This window comes from Protopterus annectens, chromosome 13.part0 (genome assembly GCF_019279795.1).
Source record: "Protopterus annectens isolate FY-2018-M chromosome 13.part0, PAN1.0, whole genome shotgun sequence".
Taxonomy (NCBI): domain Eukaryota; kingdom Metazoa; phylum Chordata; order Ceratodontiformes; family Protopteridae; genus Protopterus; species Protopterus annectens.
In genome coordinates, this window is record NC_056747.1 from 138,547,715 (window position 1) to 138,567,442 (window position 19,728).

General features: G+C 39.5%; 1 protein-coding gene across 1 annotated transcript in view; it reads right to left on the reverse strand.

Moving 5' to 3' along the window:
* The window catches only part of LOC122787848 (solute carrier family 35 member E1-like), a 122,047-nt gene that overhangs the window by 47,741 nt on the left and 54,578 nt on the right, over positions 1–19,728 (reverse strand). Inside the window, exon 3 of the mRNA XM_044054764.1 lies at positions 16,516–16,761. Coding sequence (XP_043910699.1) covers positions 16,516–16,761 — 246 coding nt within the window. The remainder of the gene's footprint in view (positions 1–16,515; positions 16,762–19,728) is intronic.

Below are 19,728 nucleotides of genomic sequence, written 5' to 3' on the forward strand. Positions count from 1 at the left end.
GTATTCTGAAGGTATCCCATCAGGGGCACTGGAGAAAAGTTTATGGTAGTGAATGGGACAGGTTTCAGAGAAAAAGGCAGAAAAGGGGTGGGTATTGAGCTTTTGTGGATGTTGGGTATGAGAAGGGGAGGGGGAGTGAGTGGGTGTGCTAGAGGTTGGCTGTGTGGCAGGTGGTGTAATTTGGGTGGGAACATTTAGATGTAATGTCTGCTATGAAGATGATAAAGAGGGTATCAAAAATGGAGGCTATTTCTTCGGGAGATTGGTTGGGGTGCGGGCAGGGTTTTTTTGCCTGGATTAAGTAGGGAGGCAATGGAGTTTCAGAATTTCTTTGGGTTCTGCTTGTGATTAGACTGAAGTTTTAGGTAGTGTTCTTTTTTTACTTTTGTTGGCTAGCTTTTTTACTTGGCTGCATAGTTTGATTTTTAGTATGTCTGGGGTGTTTTGCTGTGCTTGTCATGACTTCCATGTTTTGTCTCTGGCATGCATGAGAAGACGAATAGGTTTGGAAAGCCAAGAAGCATGGTTGTTTTTGGTCCTCTGTACTCAGAGATGTGATGCTGTTCAGTACATTCATGAAGCTGGTGTTGAAGTGATCAACAGCTTTGTCAAGAGGGAGGGTTTTTAGTAATTTTCAAACAGTTGTTTTTAGGATATAGTTGAAAGTTACAGGGTTGAAAGAGGTCAAACTCCTTGTTTGTTTATACAGATGTTGGCCTTGGCTGGAGGGGGAAGCATGGTTAATAAAGTCTGGGAGACAGTCGCTGAGGGTGTTTGGGAGTGTTCCTAAGGAGGAAATATTGTTGGGGTTTGTAACCACAATCCAGTTTTAGATGGATATATTGTCAATGCCTTTGTTGAGTCTGGTAAGGGAGTCAAATGAGCTGGGTGAAGTTGAAAATATTAATATTTGCGGATGGGTTGTCGTAGTTGAGTTCTAGCCAGATGATGTTTACGTCACCTAGTATGAAAGTCTCATTTTTAATATTGGCAGAGATCCAGGCTAGGATGTCTTCCAATATGGGTATGTTGCTTCTGGGGGTATATAAAGAGCTACAAAAACATTTTTTGTTGTTATTCATATTTAAGAAAGTTATGAGCAATTCTGCATTAGCAAACTGTGGCATGGGGTTAGAAAGTGGAATCAGATTGTAAGTACTGGTAAAGAGAAGGGCAACACTGCCTCGTTTACGGGCCCTGTCTAGTCTTATAGTTTGACAGCCTGGAGGGAGAAATTCAGTGTCTTTAATATGGGGTTTTAGGCAGGTCTCAGTGGTGGCAATAATGACAGGTTGTTGGTGAGCAATCCATGCATGAAAGTGTGAGCTTTTATTGCAGATGCTTCTGAGATTTAGTTTCACTATGTTTACTGACTTGTGGGGATTTCTGTTGGTAGGTGTGGTGGGATGGTCGAGTGTAGTGGGTCCCGAGTAGGGGTGGATATCGCTGTTATGTGGAAGAGCTTAAAAGTGTTATACAATAACTTTTGGTTGTGACAAATTTGAAAATAAACTGTAGAGAATTTGTGTTGATTTAATTGGGTTTTATATACTGAGGGGATAAGTTTCACTGTGTTGGAGGATGGGACATAGCTGATACAGGCTTAGGGAGAGGTCTGTGAAGCAGTTGGGTGGTAGCAGTAGAAGAAGTGGTAGAGAAGTTAGTAGAGAAAGGGATGGGGTTTGGAACAGTGAGATATATTAGGGATATGAGGAGTGTGGAAAGGAGTAGTTTAGAGAGTATGAGTGTAGTGGAAGAGAGCATGACAGTTGGCTTTGCTGAGCTGTAGGGCAGGCTGTATTGGGAACCAGTAAAGGACTAGATGTAAGGCAGTATCAGAGTAATAACTGGGAATATGGGGTATGAGGGGCAATGTTGATGGAGAAGAACAGGTAGTTAACAGGGAGTGACTATAGAGTAAGAATGGGGAGAGATGTGAACAAAGTGTGGGATAGGAATAAAAGGTGTATAATATGGTGGTTTTGTGAGAGTAGCTAAAGAGGTGTGTGCTAAGAGGGAAGGTGTGTGTGTATATAGTGTGTAGGTGGGCTAGGGGTGGAGTTAAAGATTAGCAGGTGGACGTATTGTGGGGGATTGTCAAAGATTAATGTGACAGACTAGTGGGATAGAGAGGTAATTGGCTGGAATTAATGAAGGAGGAGTTGGCTAGGTATAGGTTTATGGACAGAGGTGATTGGCTTAGGCTAAGCATAAGTTTCGGGAGCCATAAACTATGATAAACACTAAGACAACTGTAGACCAGAAACCCAGGAGCCGAATGTTATACACAAAAAAACACTCGTACAAGCCAAAAATGGTTAGCGCTTTTGTTCCGTTCCTGAGGAAGTTTAATATTTGATTAAACGAATGCGCTAACCATTTTTGGCTTGTAAGAGTTTGTTTTTTTGTGTATAGCATTTGGCTGCTGGGTTTCCTACAGTTGTCTTCGTGTTTATCATAAGATTCAGGAGAGGGGGTGGATGGGAATGGGGGTAGGGTAGGGGAACAGAGGGCAGAACCAAGACTGGCGGATCGCTAAGGTTTAGAAACTATCAGTGACACTTAAGAGAGAAAGTTACAAAGGGTGAGTGGAGCAACTGACAGAGAAAACAAAAACGTCCTAAAGAGAAAATAAGAGTGGAATTGGAGAGGTTCTCTAGGAGTAGAGAATGAGTGATATGGGGAGGGAGCTATGTATGGATTTGGGGAGCTAGCCTAGAATAAGCAGTGTCTAGTGAGGAAAGACTAAGGAATAGCAGGTAGGGGCTAGCCACCTGGAGTGAGTTGGGAGGGGGGGGACAACCAAGGCAGGAGTGCATATCAATGTCTGGTTAAAAGGTACTTCCTCATAAGGCTCCAGAAATTTCAAACACTGTTTTATTTAGACAATGACAACAGAATAACACTGTTGCTAAAGTAGATTACAAAGAAAGATGTATGTAGAGCCAGGCAAGAGTTTATTTTCCAGTGGTTCAATACAGTGTACTAGTTCGTAGATGGAGTCTTTTTGTAGGGAAGACACGATTGTCCATCCAATGACAGCGGGGGTGGGGTGGGGGGCGGCACCAGTTTTTTTTTTAATTACAGTCTCCTAAAGAAAAGGGAAAATTTACCAAAATAATAGCAAATAGATATGGATAGTAAAACACAAGCAGTCAAAAGATTTTTAGTCTCTTTAGTCTTATACACAGGTCAGGCATACTTTAATTTTTATAGTAATTTGTTTTCTGTGAGCCACCATAATTAGACACACCAAGGCCTTACCATGTCTAGGCAATTCCGATTCTGTATCATAGCTCAAACAAATCATCTCACTTGTCACACCAATCCACCCACCCAGCATCTCTGACAGTGCATCCCACCCAGGGAATCAAAGTATGCCAACCCACTGCACTCCCAGAAAATATGTTCCCAACTACCTCTGTCTTGCCCGTCACACCTCCAACATTTGTTATCCACCTGAGGAAAAATTCTTTGGAGTCTAATTTGGAGTATAAAAATACCCATGTAAACACTTCCAGGCAAACATCCTAAATCTTTTAGACTTTGTTGCATATTTGCGATATACACATATACCCCCCCATTGCCTCTTTGTGAATTGCTTATCCAATCTCGCTTCCCAATTCTTTCTAAGCTCCTCTGATTGATTCTTATAATTATCATGCAATATTTTATATGCTTTAATTTTTCCTTTTTAAATGGTAGCTTCCGTTCTAAAGTCTATTGAAAACTCTACCACTGCTGGTCTTTTCATTTTTCTTTGCTTTTTTTTCACTTGAAATAGCTTCTGTAGCTTACCTTGAACTAGCCTGAACTGTTTTTTAACTGATTGCTGCATTATTTTAAAATCTGCACTTAAAGTTACATTTTAGTCGAATTTGATCGAAAGTTTGCTTGTTTGTTTAATTTAACTGTGGAGGCTGCCCACTAAAGTGTGCTAGCCTGTGTAACTAATTTATCACTGTTTCTGCATTTTCTGTGTGTTTCTACCAAAAAAAAAAACAAAAAATAATCCTTGTTTTCCCGCCTTCCTCGACTAGTTTAGACCAGTTTACAGGCATTGCTGTATTCTGGGCTGTGGTGTAGTTCCTGTGTTGTCCATTACCTTACTTGGATAGAAGGAAGTTTCTTTGCTCACCAGTGGGACTGGGGAGCCTTGAGCAGCCTACCTGTCCTTGGGGGAAGTGACCTCAGCACAAGAAGGTGTAGTAATTGGTTGTTTGGGACCATTTCTAGCTCTTTTGTAGTTCACTGTTTAAAATCCGCGTTTGCACTGCTTTGCGTGGGTGAGCAGCGCCAGTTAAACAAGGTTAAACTTTTTCTGGCTCCGCCAAGTCTGCTCTTCAAATTTTCCCTTAAGGAAGCTCTACTCTTAGTATAACCAGACTACTCACTGTATTATAAGCCTAGCACTTGTTCTCAATACTTCTCTACTAAGTAAGCACTCTCGTACTAAGTAAAGCACTACATCTACTTACCACCCCTGTGAATATCCACTTCCCTTAAAGGTATACCACTCCCTTATACTGTTCTAGCATGTCGAGTGGTAGATTACTGGCGTCGACTCCAGTTCAGCTGGTCAATCTGGGTATCTTGAGACAATGCTACAATTGTCTCATATACACAGACAACCCACTCCTCCTCCCAACAAACACAAATACATGTGAGAGATGCAACTATATAGCCAAACTGGAGGCTGAACTCTCTCAACTCAGGGCTGGCATGACCAGACAGGAGGAGATGGCAACCACAAACACAACAATCCCAGTCCCACATAGACCTACCACAACTGCAAACCAAACACATAAAAACACAAAGACATACTCGGAGGCTCTAATAAAAAACTTACCAAAACAGAGGCTCCCAAAGCAGACATCCAAAAATCCACCACCTCAAAACATAACACATGCAACACATACTTCAATAAATCAGTGTGTCGACCAATCGCAGCCCTCAAGGCCAAACACCTTGCCTGATACACTAGTAATAGGTGACTCCATAGTCAGACACACTGATGTCCCACTGACCAGGCTAAACAAGGAGAAGGTGACTGTGAGCTGTCTATCGGGAGCTAGGATCCGCCACATAACACACGCACTCAGGTCACTCCAAAGCAAGTACAAATATGACTCCGTCATTGTCCATGCTGGTGTGAATGACCTGAGATGTACCTCCCTGGACTACATGAAAAGAGACATAGAGGAGCTCTCCGATTATGTAGCCCAGGCTGGTATGACCCTGACCCTGAGCAGCATCTTGCCCTCACCAAGAATGAGCAGTAAAAGAAACTCACCACTGAGCGAAGCAACCTTGGATAAAAAGAGCTGTATACAAGAGAACAAAAACCAAGGATGCACCAACAGCTATGTAGAAATCCAAAAATTATCAGCAGACAAATCCAAAACGACAACAGCCAACGATATATTCCACTTTTTATTGACAGGAACAGAATAAAATAGTAAGCGCTTTCACATCCTATGATGCTTCTTCAGACCAATAACATTCAGTGAAAAGCCACTCTTTAAATACAGCTTCTTTGCACAGCTTAATCACATAACAAGCAATTACCTATTCATGTTTAAAGTGCCTTTGCCTAAAAAATTCAGTAGTACTTTAAAAGTTGATCACTTAACCCAGCATTATGTGCATAACAAAGTGCAGTTGAAATAACTTTATAAAAGTGTTGTTTCAGCATTATTCATAAAACACATATATCATTTTTTCACTCTTTAGATGCAGCTTCTTTGCACAACATAGTCTCATATCAAGCAGTTGACTAATCATATTTAAAGTGCCTGTGCCTAAGGAATTCAATGGTGCTTTAAAAGTTAGTCGCTCAGTACAATATTATATGCATAACAAAATGAAAATGTTATTTCAACAAGTGTATTTCATCCTTTGAAGTCTTCTTCTGAAAACTCCGTTGAACTTATCTGTCACTGACCATGTTTATAAAGTTTTGTCTATATAGATTAGCTTATTAAAAATATATAAAAATAAAATGTCTAATAGAAAAAACTATGATGTCTAGTAAAAAATATATGCCGTTTATAAAATGTCTCACTAAAAAAAAAAGCACATAAAAAAATCAATGTTTTTTAGCAAGCTTATTGTGTCTATATACAAAGCTTCAGTGTTTAAGTGGTCTGGCTGCTAAGAATGGTTTTAGTGAGATCTTCTCATTTAGACCATGTTTATGGGCTTGCAGCCTAAGGATCCACTTGTTTTCTACTTCCTCTGTTCTATTTTTGGGGTTCCCCAACCTATTGTCCTATTCACTTTTTCTAACACCCTAAATCTAAAACAATGTGTTAGACCATTTTCTATTACATGTCGTGCCAGTGCATTGGTGGTATTTTCCTTGTTTATAGCATAGATGTGCTCTCTTATGCGTTCACGGAACGTTCTATTGGTTTTTCCAACATAGAAAGTTTTACATAACTGACATTGTGCCAAATAGACCACATCTGTGGTTTTGCAATTGGCAAAGCCTTTAAATCTATATGTATGCCCTGTATAAGGGTGTATGAAAGTTGCTTCTTCCGCTATGTATTTACATTGATTGCATGCATTGCAAGGAAAAGTGCCTTCCTTCGATGTCAAAGTAGAGCCCCTATGCATTTGTTCATAGCATAGAAGCCTATTCAAAGATTTCATGTTTCTATAACCTATGCTCGGCTTCTCGCTCACTAAGTTCCTAATTTTGTCATCGGCTTTCAATAATCTCCAATTGTCCTCCAAAATTTGTTTTATATGTGTGTTTCTATTGGTGAAAGGAATTACTAACCTATTTTTGGTTTCAGTATTGCTAGTGGTATTCTCATACCTAAAATCATTGTCCCTATTAAAAAACGGGGTACCTTTACCGGCTCTATGTATATTGCCCGTCTTAATGACTTTCTGCACCTCAGTTTTTTTGTATCCTCTAGAGACAGGTTATCTAGCAGTCTACTTTGCTGCTGATAGTAAGTTGTGTCTTGCGTGGTTAGTCTCGATGCTCTAAGTACTTGGTTCTGTACTATGTTGGAATGTATATGTCTGGGATGCATGCTGTTTCGATGTAGAAGGCTATTCCTCCAACAGGACTTCCTATGTAAATCTGTATCAATCCCATTGTTGCCCTTAGTTAACATTACATCCAAAAATTCTATCATCTGATGTGAATATGAACATTCAAAAATCAAGAATTCTTATGCCAATCTGGTATTGGCATTTTGGGAAACAACATATGTACTAAAGAATTTGATATATGTCCATTGTCTCAAACACTACAATAGATTTGTGGATGATGTTTTTATTGTACGGGGGGAACTGAACAACAGCTGATGGAATTTGTTGAATATATCAATGGCACGACCAATTTCTTGATTTCTAGATAACTTTGTCTCTAGAGGATACAAAAAAACTGAGGTGCAGAAAGCCATTAAGACGGGCAATATACATACAGCCGGTAAAGGTACCCCGTTTTTTAATAGGGACAATGATTTTAGGTATGAGAATACCACTAGCAATACTGAAACCAAAAATAGGTTAGTAATTCCTTTCACCAATAGAAACACACATATAAAACAAATTTTGGAGGACAATTGGAGATTATTGAAAGCTGACGACAAAATTAGGAACTTAGTGAGCGAGAAGCCGAGCATAGGTTATAGAAACATGAAATCTTTGAATAGGCTTCTATGCTATGAACAAATGCATAGGGGCTCTACTTTGACATCGAAGGAAGGCACTTTTCCTTGCAATGCATGCAATCAATGTAAATACATAGCGGAAGAAGCAACTTTCATACACCCTTATACAGGGCATACATACAGATTTAAAGTCTTTGCCAATTGCAAAACCACAGATGTGGTCTATTTGGCACAATGTCAGTTATGTAAAACGTTCTATGTTGGAAAAACCAATAGAACGTTACGTGAACGCATAAGAGAGCACATCTATGCTATAAACAAGGAAAATACCACCAATGCACTGGCACGACATGTAATAGAAAATGGTCTAACGCATAGTTTTAGATTTAGGGTGTTAGAAAAAGTGAATAGGACAAGTAGGTTGGGGAACCCCAAAAATAGAACAGAGGAAGTAGGAAACAAGTGGATCCTTAGGCTGCAAGCCCATAAACATGGTCTAAATGAGAAGATCTCACTAAAACCATTCTTAGCAGCCAGACAACTTAAACACTGAAGCTTTGTATATAGACACAATAAGCTTGCTAAAAAACATTGATTTTTTATGTGCTTTTTTTTGTGAGACATTTTATAAACGGCATATATTTTTTACTAGACATCATAGTTTTTTCTATTAGACATTTTATTTTTTTATATATTTTTAATAAGCTAATCTATATAGACAAAACTTTATAAACATGGTCAATGACAGATAAGTTCAACGGAGTTTTCAGAAGAAGACTTCAAAGGATGAAATACACTTGTTGAAATAACATTTTCATTATGTTATGCATATAATATTGTACTGAGCGACTAACTTTTAAAGCACCATTGAATTCCTTAGGCACAGGCACTTTAAATATGATTAGTCAACTGCTTGATATGAGACTATGTTGTGCAAAGAAGCTGCATCTAAAGAGTGAAAAAATGATATATGTGTTTTATGAATAATGCTGAAACAACACTTTTATAAAGTTATTTCAACTGCACTTTGTTATGCACATAATGCTGGGTTAAGTGATCAACTTTTAAAGTACTACTGAATTTTTTAGGCACAGGCACTTTAAACATGAATAGGTAATTGCTTGTTATGTGATTAAGCTGTGCAAAGAAGCTGTATTTAAAGAGTGGCTTTTCACTGAATGTTATTGAAGTCTGAAGAAGCATCATAGGATGTGAAAGCGCTTACTATTTTATTCTGTTCCTGTCAATAAAAAGTGGAATATATCGTTGGCTGTTGTCGTTTTGGATTTGTCTGCTCACCAAGAATGATACCACAATACAAAGACAAGATGATCAGCTTTAACAACTGGCTCAAGTACTGGTGTCATTCTAAGGGAATCCAATGTCTGTCTGCCTGGGATGATATGTTGGACAAGCCACGCTGCTTCGCAAGGGATGGCTTACACCTGCCACCACTGGGCTTCCAGATATTGGCTAAGGCTCTTGCCACCCCCATAGTGCCTTTTTTAGGCAAGGCTCAAAAGACAAACCCACCTCCTTAGAAAACAAAAATGGAAAAAAACTAAGGGTAATGCTGCTCAACGCCAGAAGTCTAAATCTCAAGATGCTGGCATTTGATGCACTCCTCAGCATGGAGAACATTGAAGTCTGTGCAGTAACTGAAACCTGGTTCAAGGCTCCTGAGAGCACCCCAGCGCTACCAGGCTATACCTCGTATCATGCTTTTCGGCCCCAAAACCCGGGCCGAACCACAAAGGGAGGGGGAGTGTCCATATTCATAAAGGACACCCACACCTCCAGGTTAGTAGCAACACATGAAGCATCAGAGACCATACAGGTGCAACTAACCATAGGCAAAACTGCTATACAACTGGTAGCATGTTACAGACCACCCTCCCAATCTCAAGAACCCCACTCAGCCTTCCTGAAGACATTGGAGGATATGAATGTATCACAAAATACCATCATACTGGGAGACTTCAACTACCCAAACATAGATTGGGTACATTATTCTAGCCCTAATACCCTCGCCCAAAGGTTCCTGGAATTCATAAATTCAAATGCACTGGAACAACTAGTCACCTCTCCCACTAGGGGAGATACTATACTAGACCTGATCATCACAAACATGGGGACAAAATGCTCCACACTGGAAGTATACCCCTCACTAGTGAGATCTGACCACAAACTAATCACCCTGGATACACATATCCCACCTCCACCCCCAGCACAAAAGACCACAGTGAAAAACTTCTCAAAAGCAGACTTCACTCTTCTTAAGACTGAGATGGTATCCTTTAAGCCCACTGAGCCAGTGGATACCACATCCCACAATGCCGAATCCTTCACAAATGCTTTCTATGGACATCTCCAAGAATGCATGGATCATGCAATCCCAAACAAATCCATGTCCCTCTCCACCAAATGTAAGCGTCCTGTCTGGTGGACCTCAGCCATAAACAAATTGTATAACAAAAGAAGGAAGCTACTGCACGTCAGAGCGAAATCCCATGAAGGGAAGACATCTCTGATTAACATTAGCAGAAAACTACGCTCTCTCATAAAAACATCCAAGGCAAACTTTGAGAGAAAAATCGCTAAGGACACTAAAGATAACCACAAAGCCTTCTTCAGCTATGTTAGAAACCTGGGCGGAAACCCTCAGATATGCTCAGAGTTTGTTCACAACAACAAAAAATACACTGAACCCACAGATATTGCTAACATTCTGGCTGACAGGTTCAGTGCAAATTTCTCCCCTCCTTCGCCCCCAAAAGAAGAAATACTTATCCCAGCTGAATGTAATCTCCCTTTCATCTCAGATGTCCAAGTGAGAACCACCCTAAACAAAGCAAAATACACAGCATCAATGGGACCTGACGGTATCCCGGGGTGCGTGTTACGTGAACTCCAAGAGGAGCTAAACCCACACATAAAAATGCTATTTAACCTTAGCCTTACTTCGGTATATATACTTGAATACTGGCGTACAGCAACAGTGGTCCCACTCCACAAGGGGGGTGCCTCTACAGACTCTGGAAACTACCGCCCCATAAGCTTAACTAGCCTGGTCTGCAAAGCTATGGAAAGAATCATTATGGAACTCAAACAGACACATAGGGGACCTACAGACACTTGACTCCACCCAGTTCGGCTTTGTAAAGGGCAGATCCTGCCTTTTAAACCTGGCTGCCTTTTTTGAAATGGTCACTAGAGCCATTGATGAGGGCAAAGCAGTCCATACAGCATACCTGGACTTGGCTAAGGCCTTCGACACAATGCCCCACTCAGGCATCATAGATAAGCTAAACAGCTTAAAAGTAAACCCTTATGTCACTAGATGGGTTGCAAACTGGCTAAAGGACAGAACCCATAAAGTTAAAATCGCTGGAGCAATGTCAGACTCAAAGCCAGTCAACAAGTGGTGTCCCACAGGGAACTGTCCTGGGACCCCTCTTGTTCGGCATTTATTTCTCAGATGTTAAAGCAAACATGGGAGGGCTGTGGCTGACAAAGTTCGCAGATGACTGCAAACTAGGCACCATAGTCGATACACCAGCAGACACACACATCCTACAAAAAGGCCTCACTGAAACGGACAACTGGTGCCGTAGTCACGGCCTTAAACTAAATGCCAAAAAATGTATAGTCATCCCTTTTGGAAAAAACAAAGTACCCACAAATTATCACATAGACAGCAACCCACTGAGTACGGAAAAAGTAATCAGAGACATAGGGACCCAAGTAGACAGCGACCTCTCATTTGACACCCACGTTGCCAAAGTGGTTAGAAAAACATTCTGCCTTGCACACCTCATCATGAAGGGATTCACATCCAGATCCAAGGATGTCATTGTACCCCTATATTCCTCCCTCATCAGACCCATGATTGAGTACAATGCCCCATTTGGTATGTACCTCACCCCACATTTGCAACAGCTGGGGAGACCACAAAAGTACCTCACCAAAAGGATCAAGGGTCTCCCAACATATGTCTAATTCTGCCAGACTAAAGAAACTTCAGCTCTATTCAGTAGCATACCGCCTGCTCAGAGGTGATATCTGCCTGACGTACAAGGCCATGTCCAATCAGGATCTGATGGACATGCTCCACCTCAAAAAATCCAAATCCATCAGGACCATGAGAGCTAAAGACTTAAACCTCGGCACAAGTATGAATAGGACATGCTGGAGGGATAGATTCATAACCCAGAGGCTTCCCATGCTTTGGAACAGGATCCCAGTTCGTATTAGGCAGAGCCCCTCACTGACTCTCTTCAAGAGAAATCTTGATGAGTGGATGGGAGATCGTAAGTTTACCCCAGGGGTCACATCTGTGTCATTGCTAGACAGGGGCACAGTAAACTAATTCTATTATATAAGGGGACCTTCATTGTGTCACTACTAGACAGAGGCACAGTATTCTAGATTTATTCTGTACATTTTTGTACCATTTCATGGGGTGGCAAAAGCCACATCACTATGGCTAGGCTTACAAATGCCCCAGGGCAGATAGCCTAGTACTATACTATGAAACTAAGAGCCCTCTATTTCTTTCTCTTTGCCTATACTCTGATATTAATCCTTAATAGGGAAGACGGTGTCTAACCTGCAGTCCAAATAAATTCTTGGCCTCTTCCCATTCTATTGCCTCTTGCTTTCTAGTTATTTGCTTCCAAGACCTTGGTTCCTTTGCCAGCTTTCTCCAAAAAATTCCAGCCCCCCCTCTTGATTATTATCCTTATTTCCAACCTAGTTTTAAACTCCACTTTAATTTTATCCCACTCCTTCGCTAGGTTTTCAGAGGATAATTCTATCTTCTCTAGTAGCTCCTGAATTCCACAACCCATTCCTTAAATTCCTCTCTTTTTAACAGATAGGTGGGAAATCACCGGTCTCTCATTTTACTTCATAACCTTGCATTCTTATTTTAGTTATTGATGCATGATCTGAAATAGTTATTGGGTGCGTTTCAAGAACTTCAATTAAATGCACATGGTCCTGTGAGATATAAGCTCCATCTAGCCTAGCCCAGATTTTTTATCTCGGTGAGTAATATGTAAATTCACTCTGAACTCCTAGTGCTGAATTCACATCTTCCATGCCAAACATTTTCATAAATTTCTTCCTCCTCTGTTATATTTTCTCTTCTAGGCCCCCCAGATACATCTTCATTTTTGCAAACCAAATTCCAGTCTCCACCTATAAATACTATTCCTTGCTGAAAGCCAATTATTTCTTCCAGAACCTTCTTAACCTCCATTATAGCAGTTTTAGGGGGGGGATGTAAATGCATGCCAGTGTAATCCTCTCTAGCCAGTAGCCTCTTAGTACTATGCATCTTCCATTATCTTTTTTTTTTTTACCTCTTCTATCACTACTAGAGCTTCTCTTTCAAATATACGTACTCCTCTTTTCCTTTGCTCCACATATTCAACTGAATAACCATCCTGAAAACCTTTCTTTAAATTCACATGTTCAGTTCTTTCCAGGTGTGTCTCCTGTAGCATAGCTATTTGCACTCTACATTTCTTAATATAGTTCACTACTCTTTCTTTTTATATTTATCTGTAAAACCATTCAGACTGAAAGACAATACAGAAATCATCATTTTCTTGTATAATTAGCACCACTTTTTATATATAACTGCTCTTATTTTAGCTCCAGCTTTTATGTTGCATGTGTATACTGATCGGCAGTTGGGCTTTTAAACACCTGTTTCATGTCATATCCATTTTGGCCCATGTCACATAGCCCTCAAATAGAGCAAACAACCTGCCTCAAAACCCTTACACACAAAACTATGTACATGTTCAAATATTGACGCTTTTGCTTCCTAATAAGAACATAAGTTTTAAGTTGATAGCTACACAGACTAAAGTTAACCAAAAAGAAAGGTTAGTCATGCTAAGATGCATGGTAGAGCCTGTGCTATTAGTAAGTGCTATTTGATTTTGTTTATCTTTACAACTCTGAGTTGATAAAACACTTGCATGCTTTCCATAAACACTTTCGTCAAGCCATTTCTCTTTATCAAATTATCTTCTAGTGACATGCAAACCAGACACAAAACTGTAAAGGGTACCTAGTTTATCAGAAAAAAAGCCTTACCATATTCAATATTCCTTTTTATTTACATGCTTTGCAATAAACATATTACTGATAATGCCTAGGGTTTTTACTCAGTCATTTCCTATGCAAGCATAGGAAAAAGCACACTGATTTTTCTTTTGTCATACTCTCTTAACCAGATCCTTCTGCCCTCCCCTATCCCCCTCTCATTTTTCTTCATTGCAGTACCTACATTTTTCAAAAATGAAGAAAGAGAGAGAAGGGTAAACAAGGAAAAAACAAAGCAAAAAAGTAACCCCAATGCATTTAAAAAAAACTGAGAACTTTACTTTGCCTAAACTAGTTTTGTACTATCGTTAAGGCTGTCATACCTGGGAAAAAAAACCCTGATTGTTTTCAGGGAACTCTGTGGCCCAATTTCTCTGTTCTTTTTTCTTTTCCCTCAGCCAATTCCCTTCCACCAGACTGTCTCCAGTTTCTCTTTATCAGACTGTCTCCATGGAGGCACGAAGACCAGCTGCATAAATGCTACTCAGTATACATATTTCCAAGTGCTAGGAAAAAAAGGCTTATAATATTCAATATTCTTTTTCAATTACTTGCTCTCGGTCATAAAACAAATATCCCTAGTCATTTCCCTATGCAAGAACGAAAAAAGCACATGAATTTCAACTCTGTCATGCCCCCTTAACCATTTTTATCATTATATTGCCTATGTTTCTCAAAACTGCAAAAGAAAAAGAAAAGTGAGGAGAAAAATAAAAACATGTTTACAATCCCCATTACACCCAAAAATAACATGCACAGAAAACCATGCAACACAGATGCGGTACTATTTAAAAAAAAAACAGTGTTTCCAGTACTTACAGCTAGCTTTTCCCCTCTCTTCCCCTCCCCAAAGCATCTTTCTGAACATTAATGACATGAAGTAGAGCATATACTTTAGAGTCCCCCACTCAACAAACAAATTTTGAAGAAGTCCACTATTTCCTGATTTTCTTATGCTGCCATATTTCACACATAATTATTGCACTGTAATCCTACATTGTTACTGATTTTAGTATTGTTCTTCTCCATCACCCAAATCCTGTCCACATACTCTAGATTCTTAAAGTCAACTCTTGTGTTCCCTTCCTTCTATCCATTTTCCGTTGAAATACTGGAAAACGTTTCACAGGTGCAGTCTCTCTGTGGTCTTTATTACTAGAGGAACAAGAAGCCGAATCTCCTATTTCACAGCTCAGTTTTTGTTGGACACACTTTTGTATTTCCTCCTCAGCATGCACTTCATCAAAAAATGATTTTGTACCTACAAAGAATACCTTTAAGACAGCTGGGTACAGCAGTTTGAATCTCACACCTGTGTCTCAACATTTTCTGAAGAGAGGAATGAATTTACTTCTCTTTTGCCTGCTGTACAATGTGTAATCATTCCCCACTAACACTCAGCTGTCTCCTACTTTTACCATTTTGTCCTTCTGCCACAGTTTTGACAAAAATCAACTATTTCTGTTGGTAGGATTGTATCCTTACTATTAAAAGTCTAGGTTGTTTTCTTATAGCTAGATTTGCAGCACACATGATGTGTCCATTCGACTAGTCCTGCTGTGGAATACAGTCCAGTTGCTTATTTGTGCTTTCATAAGTTTAATGCAGTCTGTTCCTTCCAGCTTCTCTGCTATAGTTGAAAATCTCAAGTTTTCCCTATGTGCTCTGTCCTCTAATTCTATTATTTTTTTTAAACATCTCTTCCTGAGCAGTCTCATATTCAGCCAACCTTTTCCTCATTTCAACCTCTGATTTTTGCAGCTTTATCATCTCATCTGAATATCTGTTTAAAGCTTCTTCCATTTGTTCCAGCCTTTTGCTGTTTGCGTTGATATACACTATCAGTGTTTTGTTTATTTTAACAAGGTCTGTATGCATTTGTCTTGTATCATCCTGAAGGTTATTGGAAGTAATGTCTGAAGGTTGCATTACATTTTGATTAACAGTTGCAGAACCCTCCCTAGTCAGTGTTTCTGCCTCAGTTTTTGTAGCGGATTTCCAGGTCTTCTGTATTTCTTTATTCTGGCATCCAGGCAGTGTACTTACTAGCCAGTTACTGAAATTCACAGATAAACACAAGTCTGACCTTCTCTGTTGAGTTTCTGTTTTCACACTGCAGGGAGAGCTAGAAATGAGCTGTTACTCAGTGTGCAGCAATCTTGGAACTCCCAAACACAAATCTTTATTTCTGATGCTAAAACACACATCTACTGAAAAGCAACTATGGGCATATTTTTATTAATTAATAACATTTTATTCTATAACACTAGAAGTTTTAAAATAAGAATGCAGGAACAATTAACTAACATTAAGTTAAATAGCAGTGAGAGCCTACCAACACAAAATTTTTAATGGTGTACATTCTGGTAATACTTCTGGATTTAGGTGCACAATTTTGGAGCAAGTAAGGTGTGGTGAAAGGAAAAGGAAATCTTTAGATAGCTTATTAAAACACAGTTGTACAAATTTTGAAATGTGGCACCTTGAAGCCTTGTGGCCTAAATCAAGAAATTAAATTGAAATTAAGTTAATTATATTCTCTGTCAGTTTATGTTTGTTTATGTGAATTTTACTGGTCAGAACTGTATTTAAACTGATAAATTTACTGTTATACTTCCTTGAACACTTTTTCTTCGAGGTACTAAAAGTGTGATGAAATAAAGTTATTGGATTTTTATCTGCCAGTTTGTTTTATTGTTTAGCAATTACTGTGGTTAATATCTTTATATTAATCAAACAACTGAACACCTCAAACTCTTACCTTATTGTAGAGGAACACTCCAAGGATAGCAGTCATCATTCCAAAGACATTTGTGATTGTGACTGGATTTCGCAGCAGTGCAAGGGACACACTAATAACCATGATCCTCTTGGTGGCATTTGCAACAGAGTAGCTCAGAGGACTGACCAGATTAAGAATACTGAATGCGATAACATTCTGAGCGAAGTTACAGAGTCCGCTAATTGTTAACAGCAATAAAGTCCAATACCATTCAACTACGGAACTCTAAAGAAATGGGGAAAAAAGGCATTTCAGAGTTTACTTAATTTTATATTTTAACACTTCATCATGTTACATTTTACAATGCCTACTCTTCAGACACTACTGTTCAAGGCAAGATGAAATTGGAGAAAACTGTATGCATAAAAAGATGCTTGCTTATTAACACAGCTACTGCTTCTTCCACCATCATTTTCTGCTTTGAAAGACTAGGCAGATAATTAAATACTTGTCAATGCAAATATTCTGCAGTAAGCAAATGTATTAAGAAATGCTATTATCGCATACACATTCAAATATTCTTGTGTCTTTTTTTTAACCTGCCCCTCCCTCTTCATGCGACTCCTGCAGATTCTTTAGGTGTCCTTACTTCTCCCCTCACAACATAACCCACTACTGGTTATCAGTGATGTCAAGCTTGTTGCATGCTCATTTTCTACATGCTGCTTGTCAGGCAATCACAGATCTTTTCAATGGCAATATTCATGCAATCTCCCTGGATTACACCATTACACCAGACATCATAGGGATACTATTGCATCCTGCCTTACGGTTGTCCATTCTGGCAACCAGGCTCATTCCTGAACCTAGCTCCAAGCTAAAGACAGATACCTTATTTCTGTGTTAGTGCATCTTACTCCTATGTAATCAAACTGCTCTTAAAAAGAATATTAAAAAAACTTGTCCATCATTCACTACCTACCAACCATTAGTCCTCCCAATTATCAAGTGGCAAACCTATTACCCCATGGAGTAACAGCTGATTACAGTGGCCATCAACCAAGCAGCCATCAGGGACTTCCCATAGTTTTAGCCCTAACCTGTCCCTGCCAGCAGGTAATACATGTTTTCAGATGCAAGAACCTGCAATGCCTTCCTCCGTGGACATTGCACATTCCCACACATACCTTGTGAAGAAGGACACACGAAAAAGGCATGGCACTGCCAAATGCCTATCCACACCCCATCTATTACATGCTATGCCCCTCCATCTCCAGTAGGTGCCAGCACTGCAGTATGCAAGCCTACGTTTCTCCCTCCAAAATGAACAAAATGGCAACAATCACTCATTCCTATGCTCACTACCAAGTTTCTCATATGCCCGAACTGATAATGCCAGTTTATTTTATTCTCATTTTACACTTTTATTGTGTCCAGATCAAAATTCACCACCCTGATGCACACCTACACAGCAAAACACACCATGGAAGTCTTCTTGCAAAGAATCCTACATGCTGCATACTACTTTTGGCATGGGATACCAGCAGTGCAGTGGATCAGACTGCTTTCCTCCCCCGAAATGCTTCAAGGTAACACTCTTACTCCAGTCTGCATATTTTAACTGCTATTTTACAAGCAGCATGCTTAACAGAAACACATTACAGTGCATGTTCAACAGTATTCCTCCTTTATTTAATTTGCTTGCCAAATAAGTAACTTGGACAGAGACAACTGTTTTTTTTTTTTCTTAAGGCAGAACCCTAACCAAGTACAGCCAATAAAATTCTACTCGGGAGTGGAGCATTATACAAAAAGTTAACACAACATAAAGGATTACAGCAGGAGCTCTGTTCGTAACTATGTTATGCATTTATTAAGTAATGGACATCGAGGAAAACACCAGCAAAGTGGAGCCTGAGAGGCGATCAAGAAAAAAACGGAGAGATTAATTTCTTGTTATCCATTTCAAAAACACATACCAACCACCGTTCATTAAGCAGAGACTCAACCATAAAGTTTTTTAATACGAGAGGATTTAGCAGCATCTTTGTGATACTACCATTTTAAAAAAAGATTGCCTGTCAACACAATGTGTGACAGCTTTTAATCCTGTTGGTAAACTGAAGATGCACTTTTCTTCTCACTTCTCATTGTGTCAGCACACTGTGTTAATAGCTTTCAATGCTGTTAATTGAATTCTGATGCAGCTCCTGGCTGACAGCCTTCGATGTGTTAGATAGAGGTTCGCCTTCTTAACAGCAAATTTCAAGGTAGTTATAGTTAGGTTCTTGCATACTGGCCTAGATACTATAAGACTATTTTTCACTTACTTTTTAAGAGTATGATCAGAGTGCTCCATGTATTACAGTATTTTAGAGAGCTATGCACATGTTAAAGTGCAGCAAACAAAACTGCAAGTGTTTAAATCAGAAATGTACACGAAGTTAGAAACACAAGAGTTCAAACCTGGAGAATTAATCTTAAACATAACCATAATTGGGATTTTCACATAGTAACCCATTTACTTAACATAACTCATACTGAACACATTCAGAACCCTGTAACACCTGCACATTTTACTTACTCAAAATAGGCCTTTTAACAGGGCTTACAAATCTGGTTTCCTGGTCAGTCTCTCTACACTTTTATAAATGAGATTCATATCAACAAGAACAAGGTGTAGCACAAAGGAACACACCTGGGAATGGGAGAGCCAAGAAATAAATAAGTACCTCACTGAAAAGGAAGCAATAGCAGCAGGTGAAGTGAAAAAGGACTTGAAGACAAGCAAGCAAGTAAGCAACACAACTGCTGGTGTTGGAAGGTATCCCCTTTATTTAAAGCTACTAACTATGACTCTCGTTGCAGAGTACTAGGCTGTGTAATGCTCTTCCATTTATCTGAATTTGGCATTTTTTTGTCAGCTGAGCCCAAGCTTAGGGATATTCTTATTTGCCATGATATAACCCACAGATATATAAGCATGCTTTTCTCTAAAAAGAGCTGCCCTTTCTTTTGTGGTGTTTATCATACAGTCTTGGATGCCTAAATATCATCTTATCAAGGGCTCCTGTGGCCTTAAGACCACTAGACAATATCCACACTTTCACTGCCTGTGCTGGCTTGGGGAAGAGCACAACAATGACTAACTGCTTCAAGCATCAGAGGTTCAGCTGGACTTTGATATCAAAGGAGAGAGAGAGAGAGAGAGTGCTGACCTACTTCTCTAACGTGGTGGTGATCAATAGATTT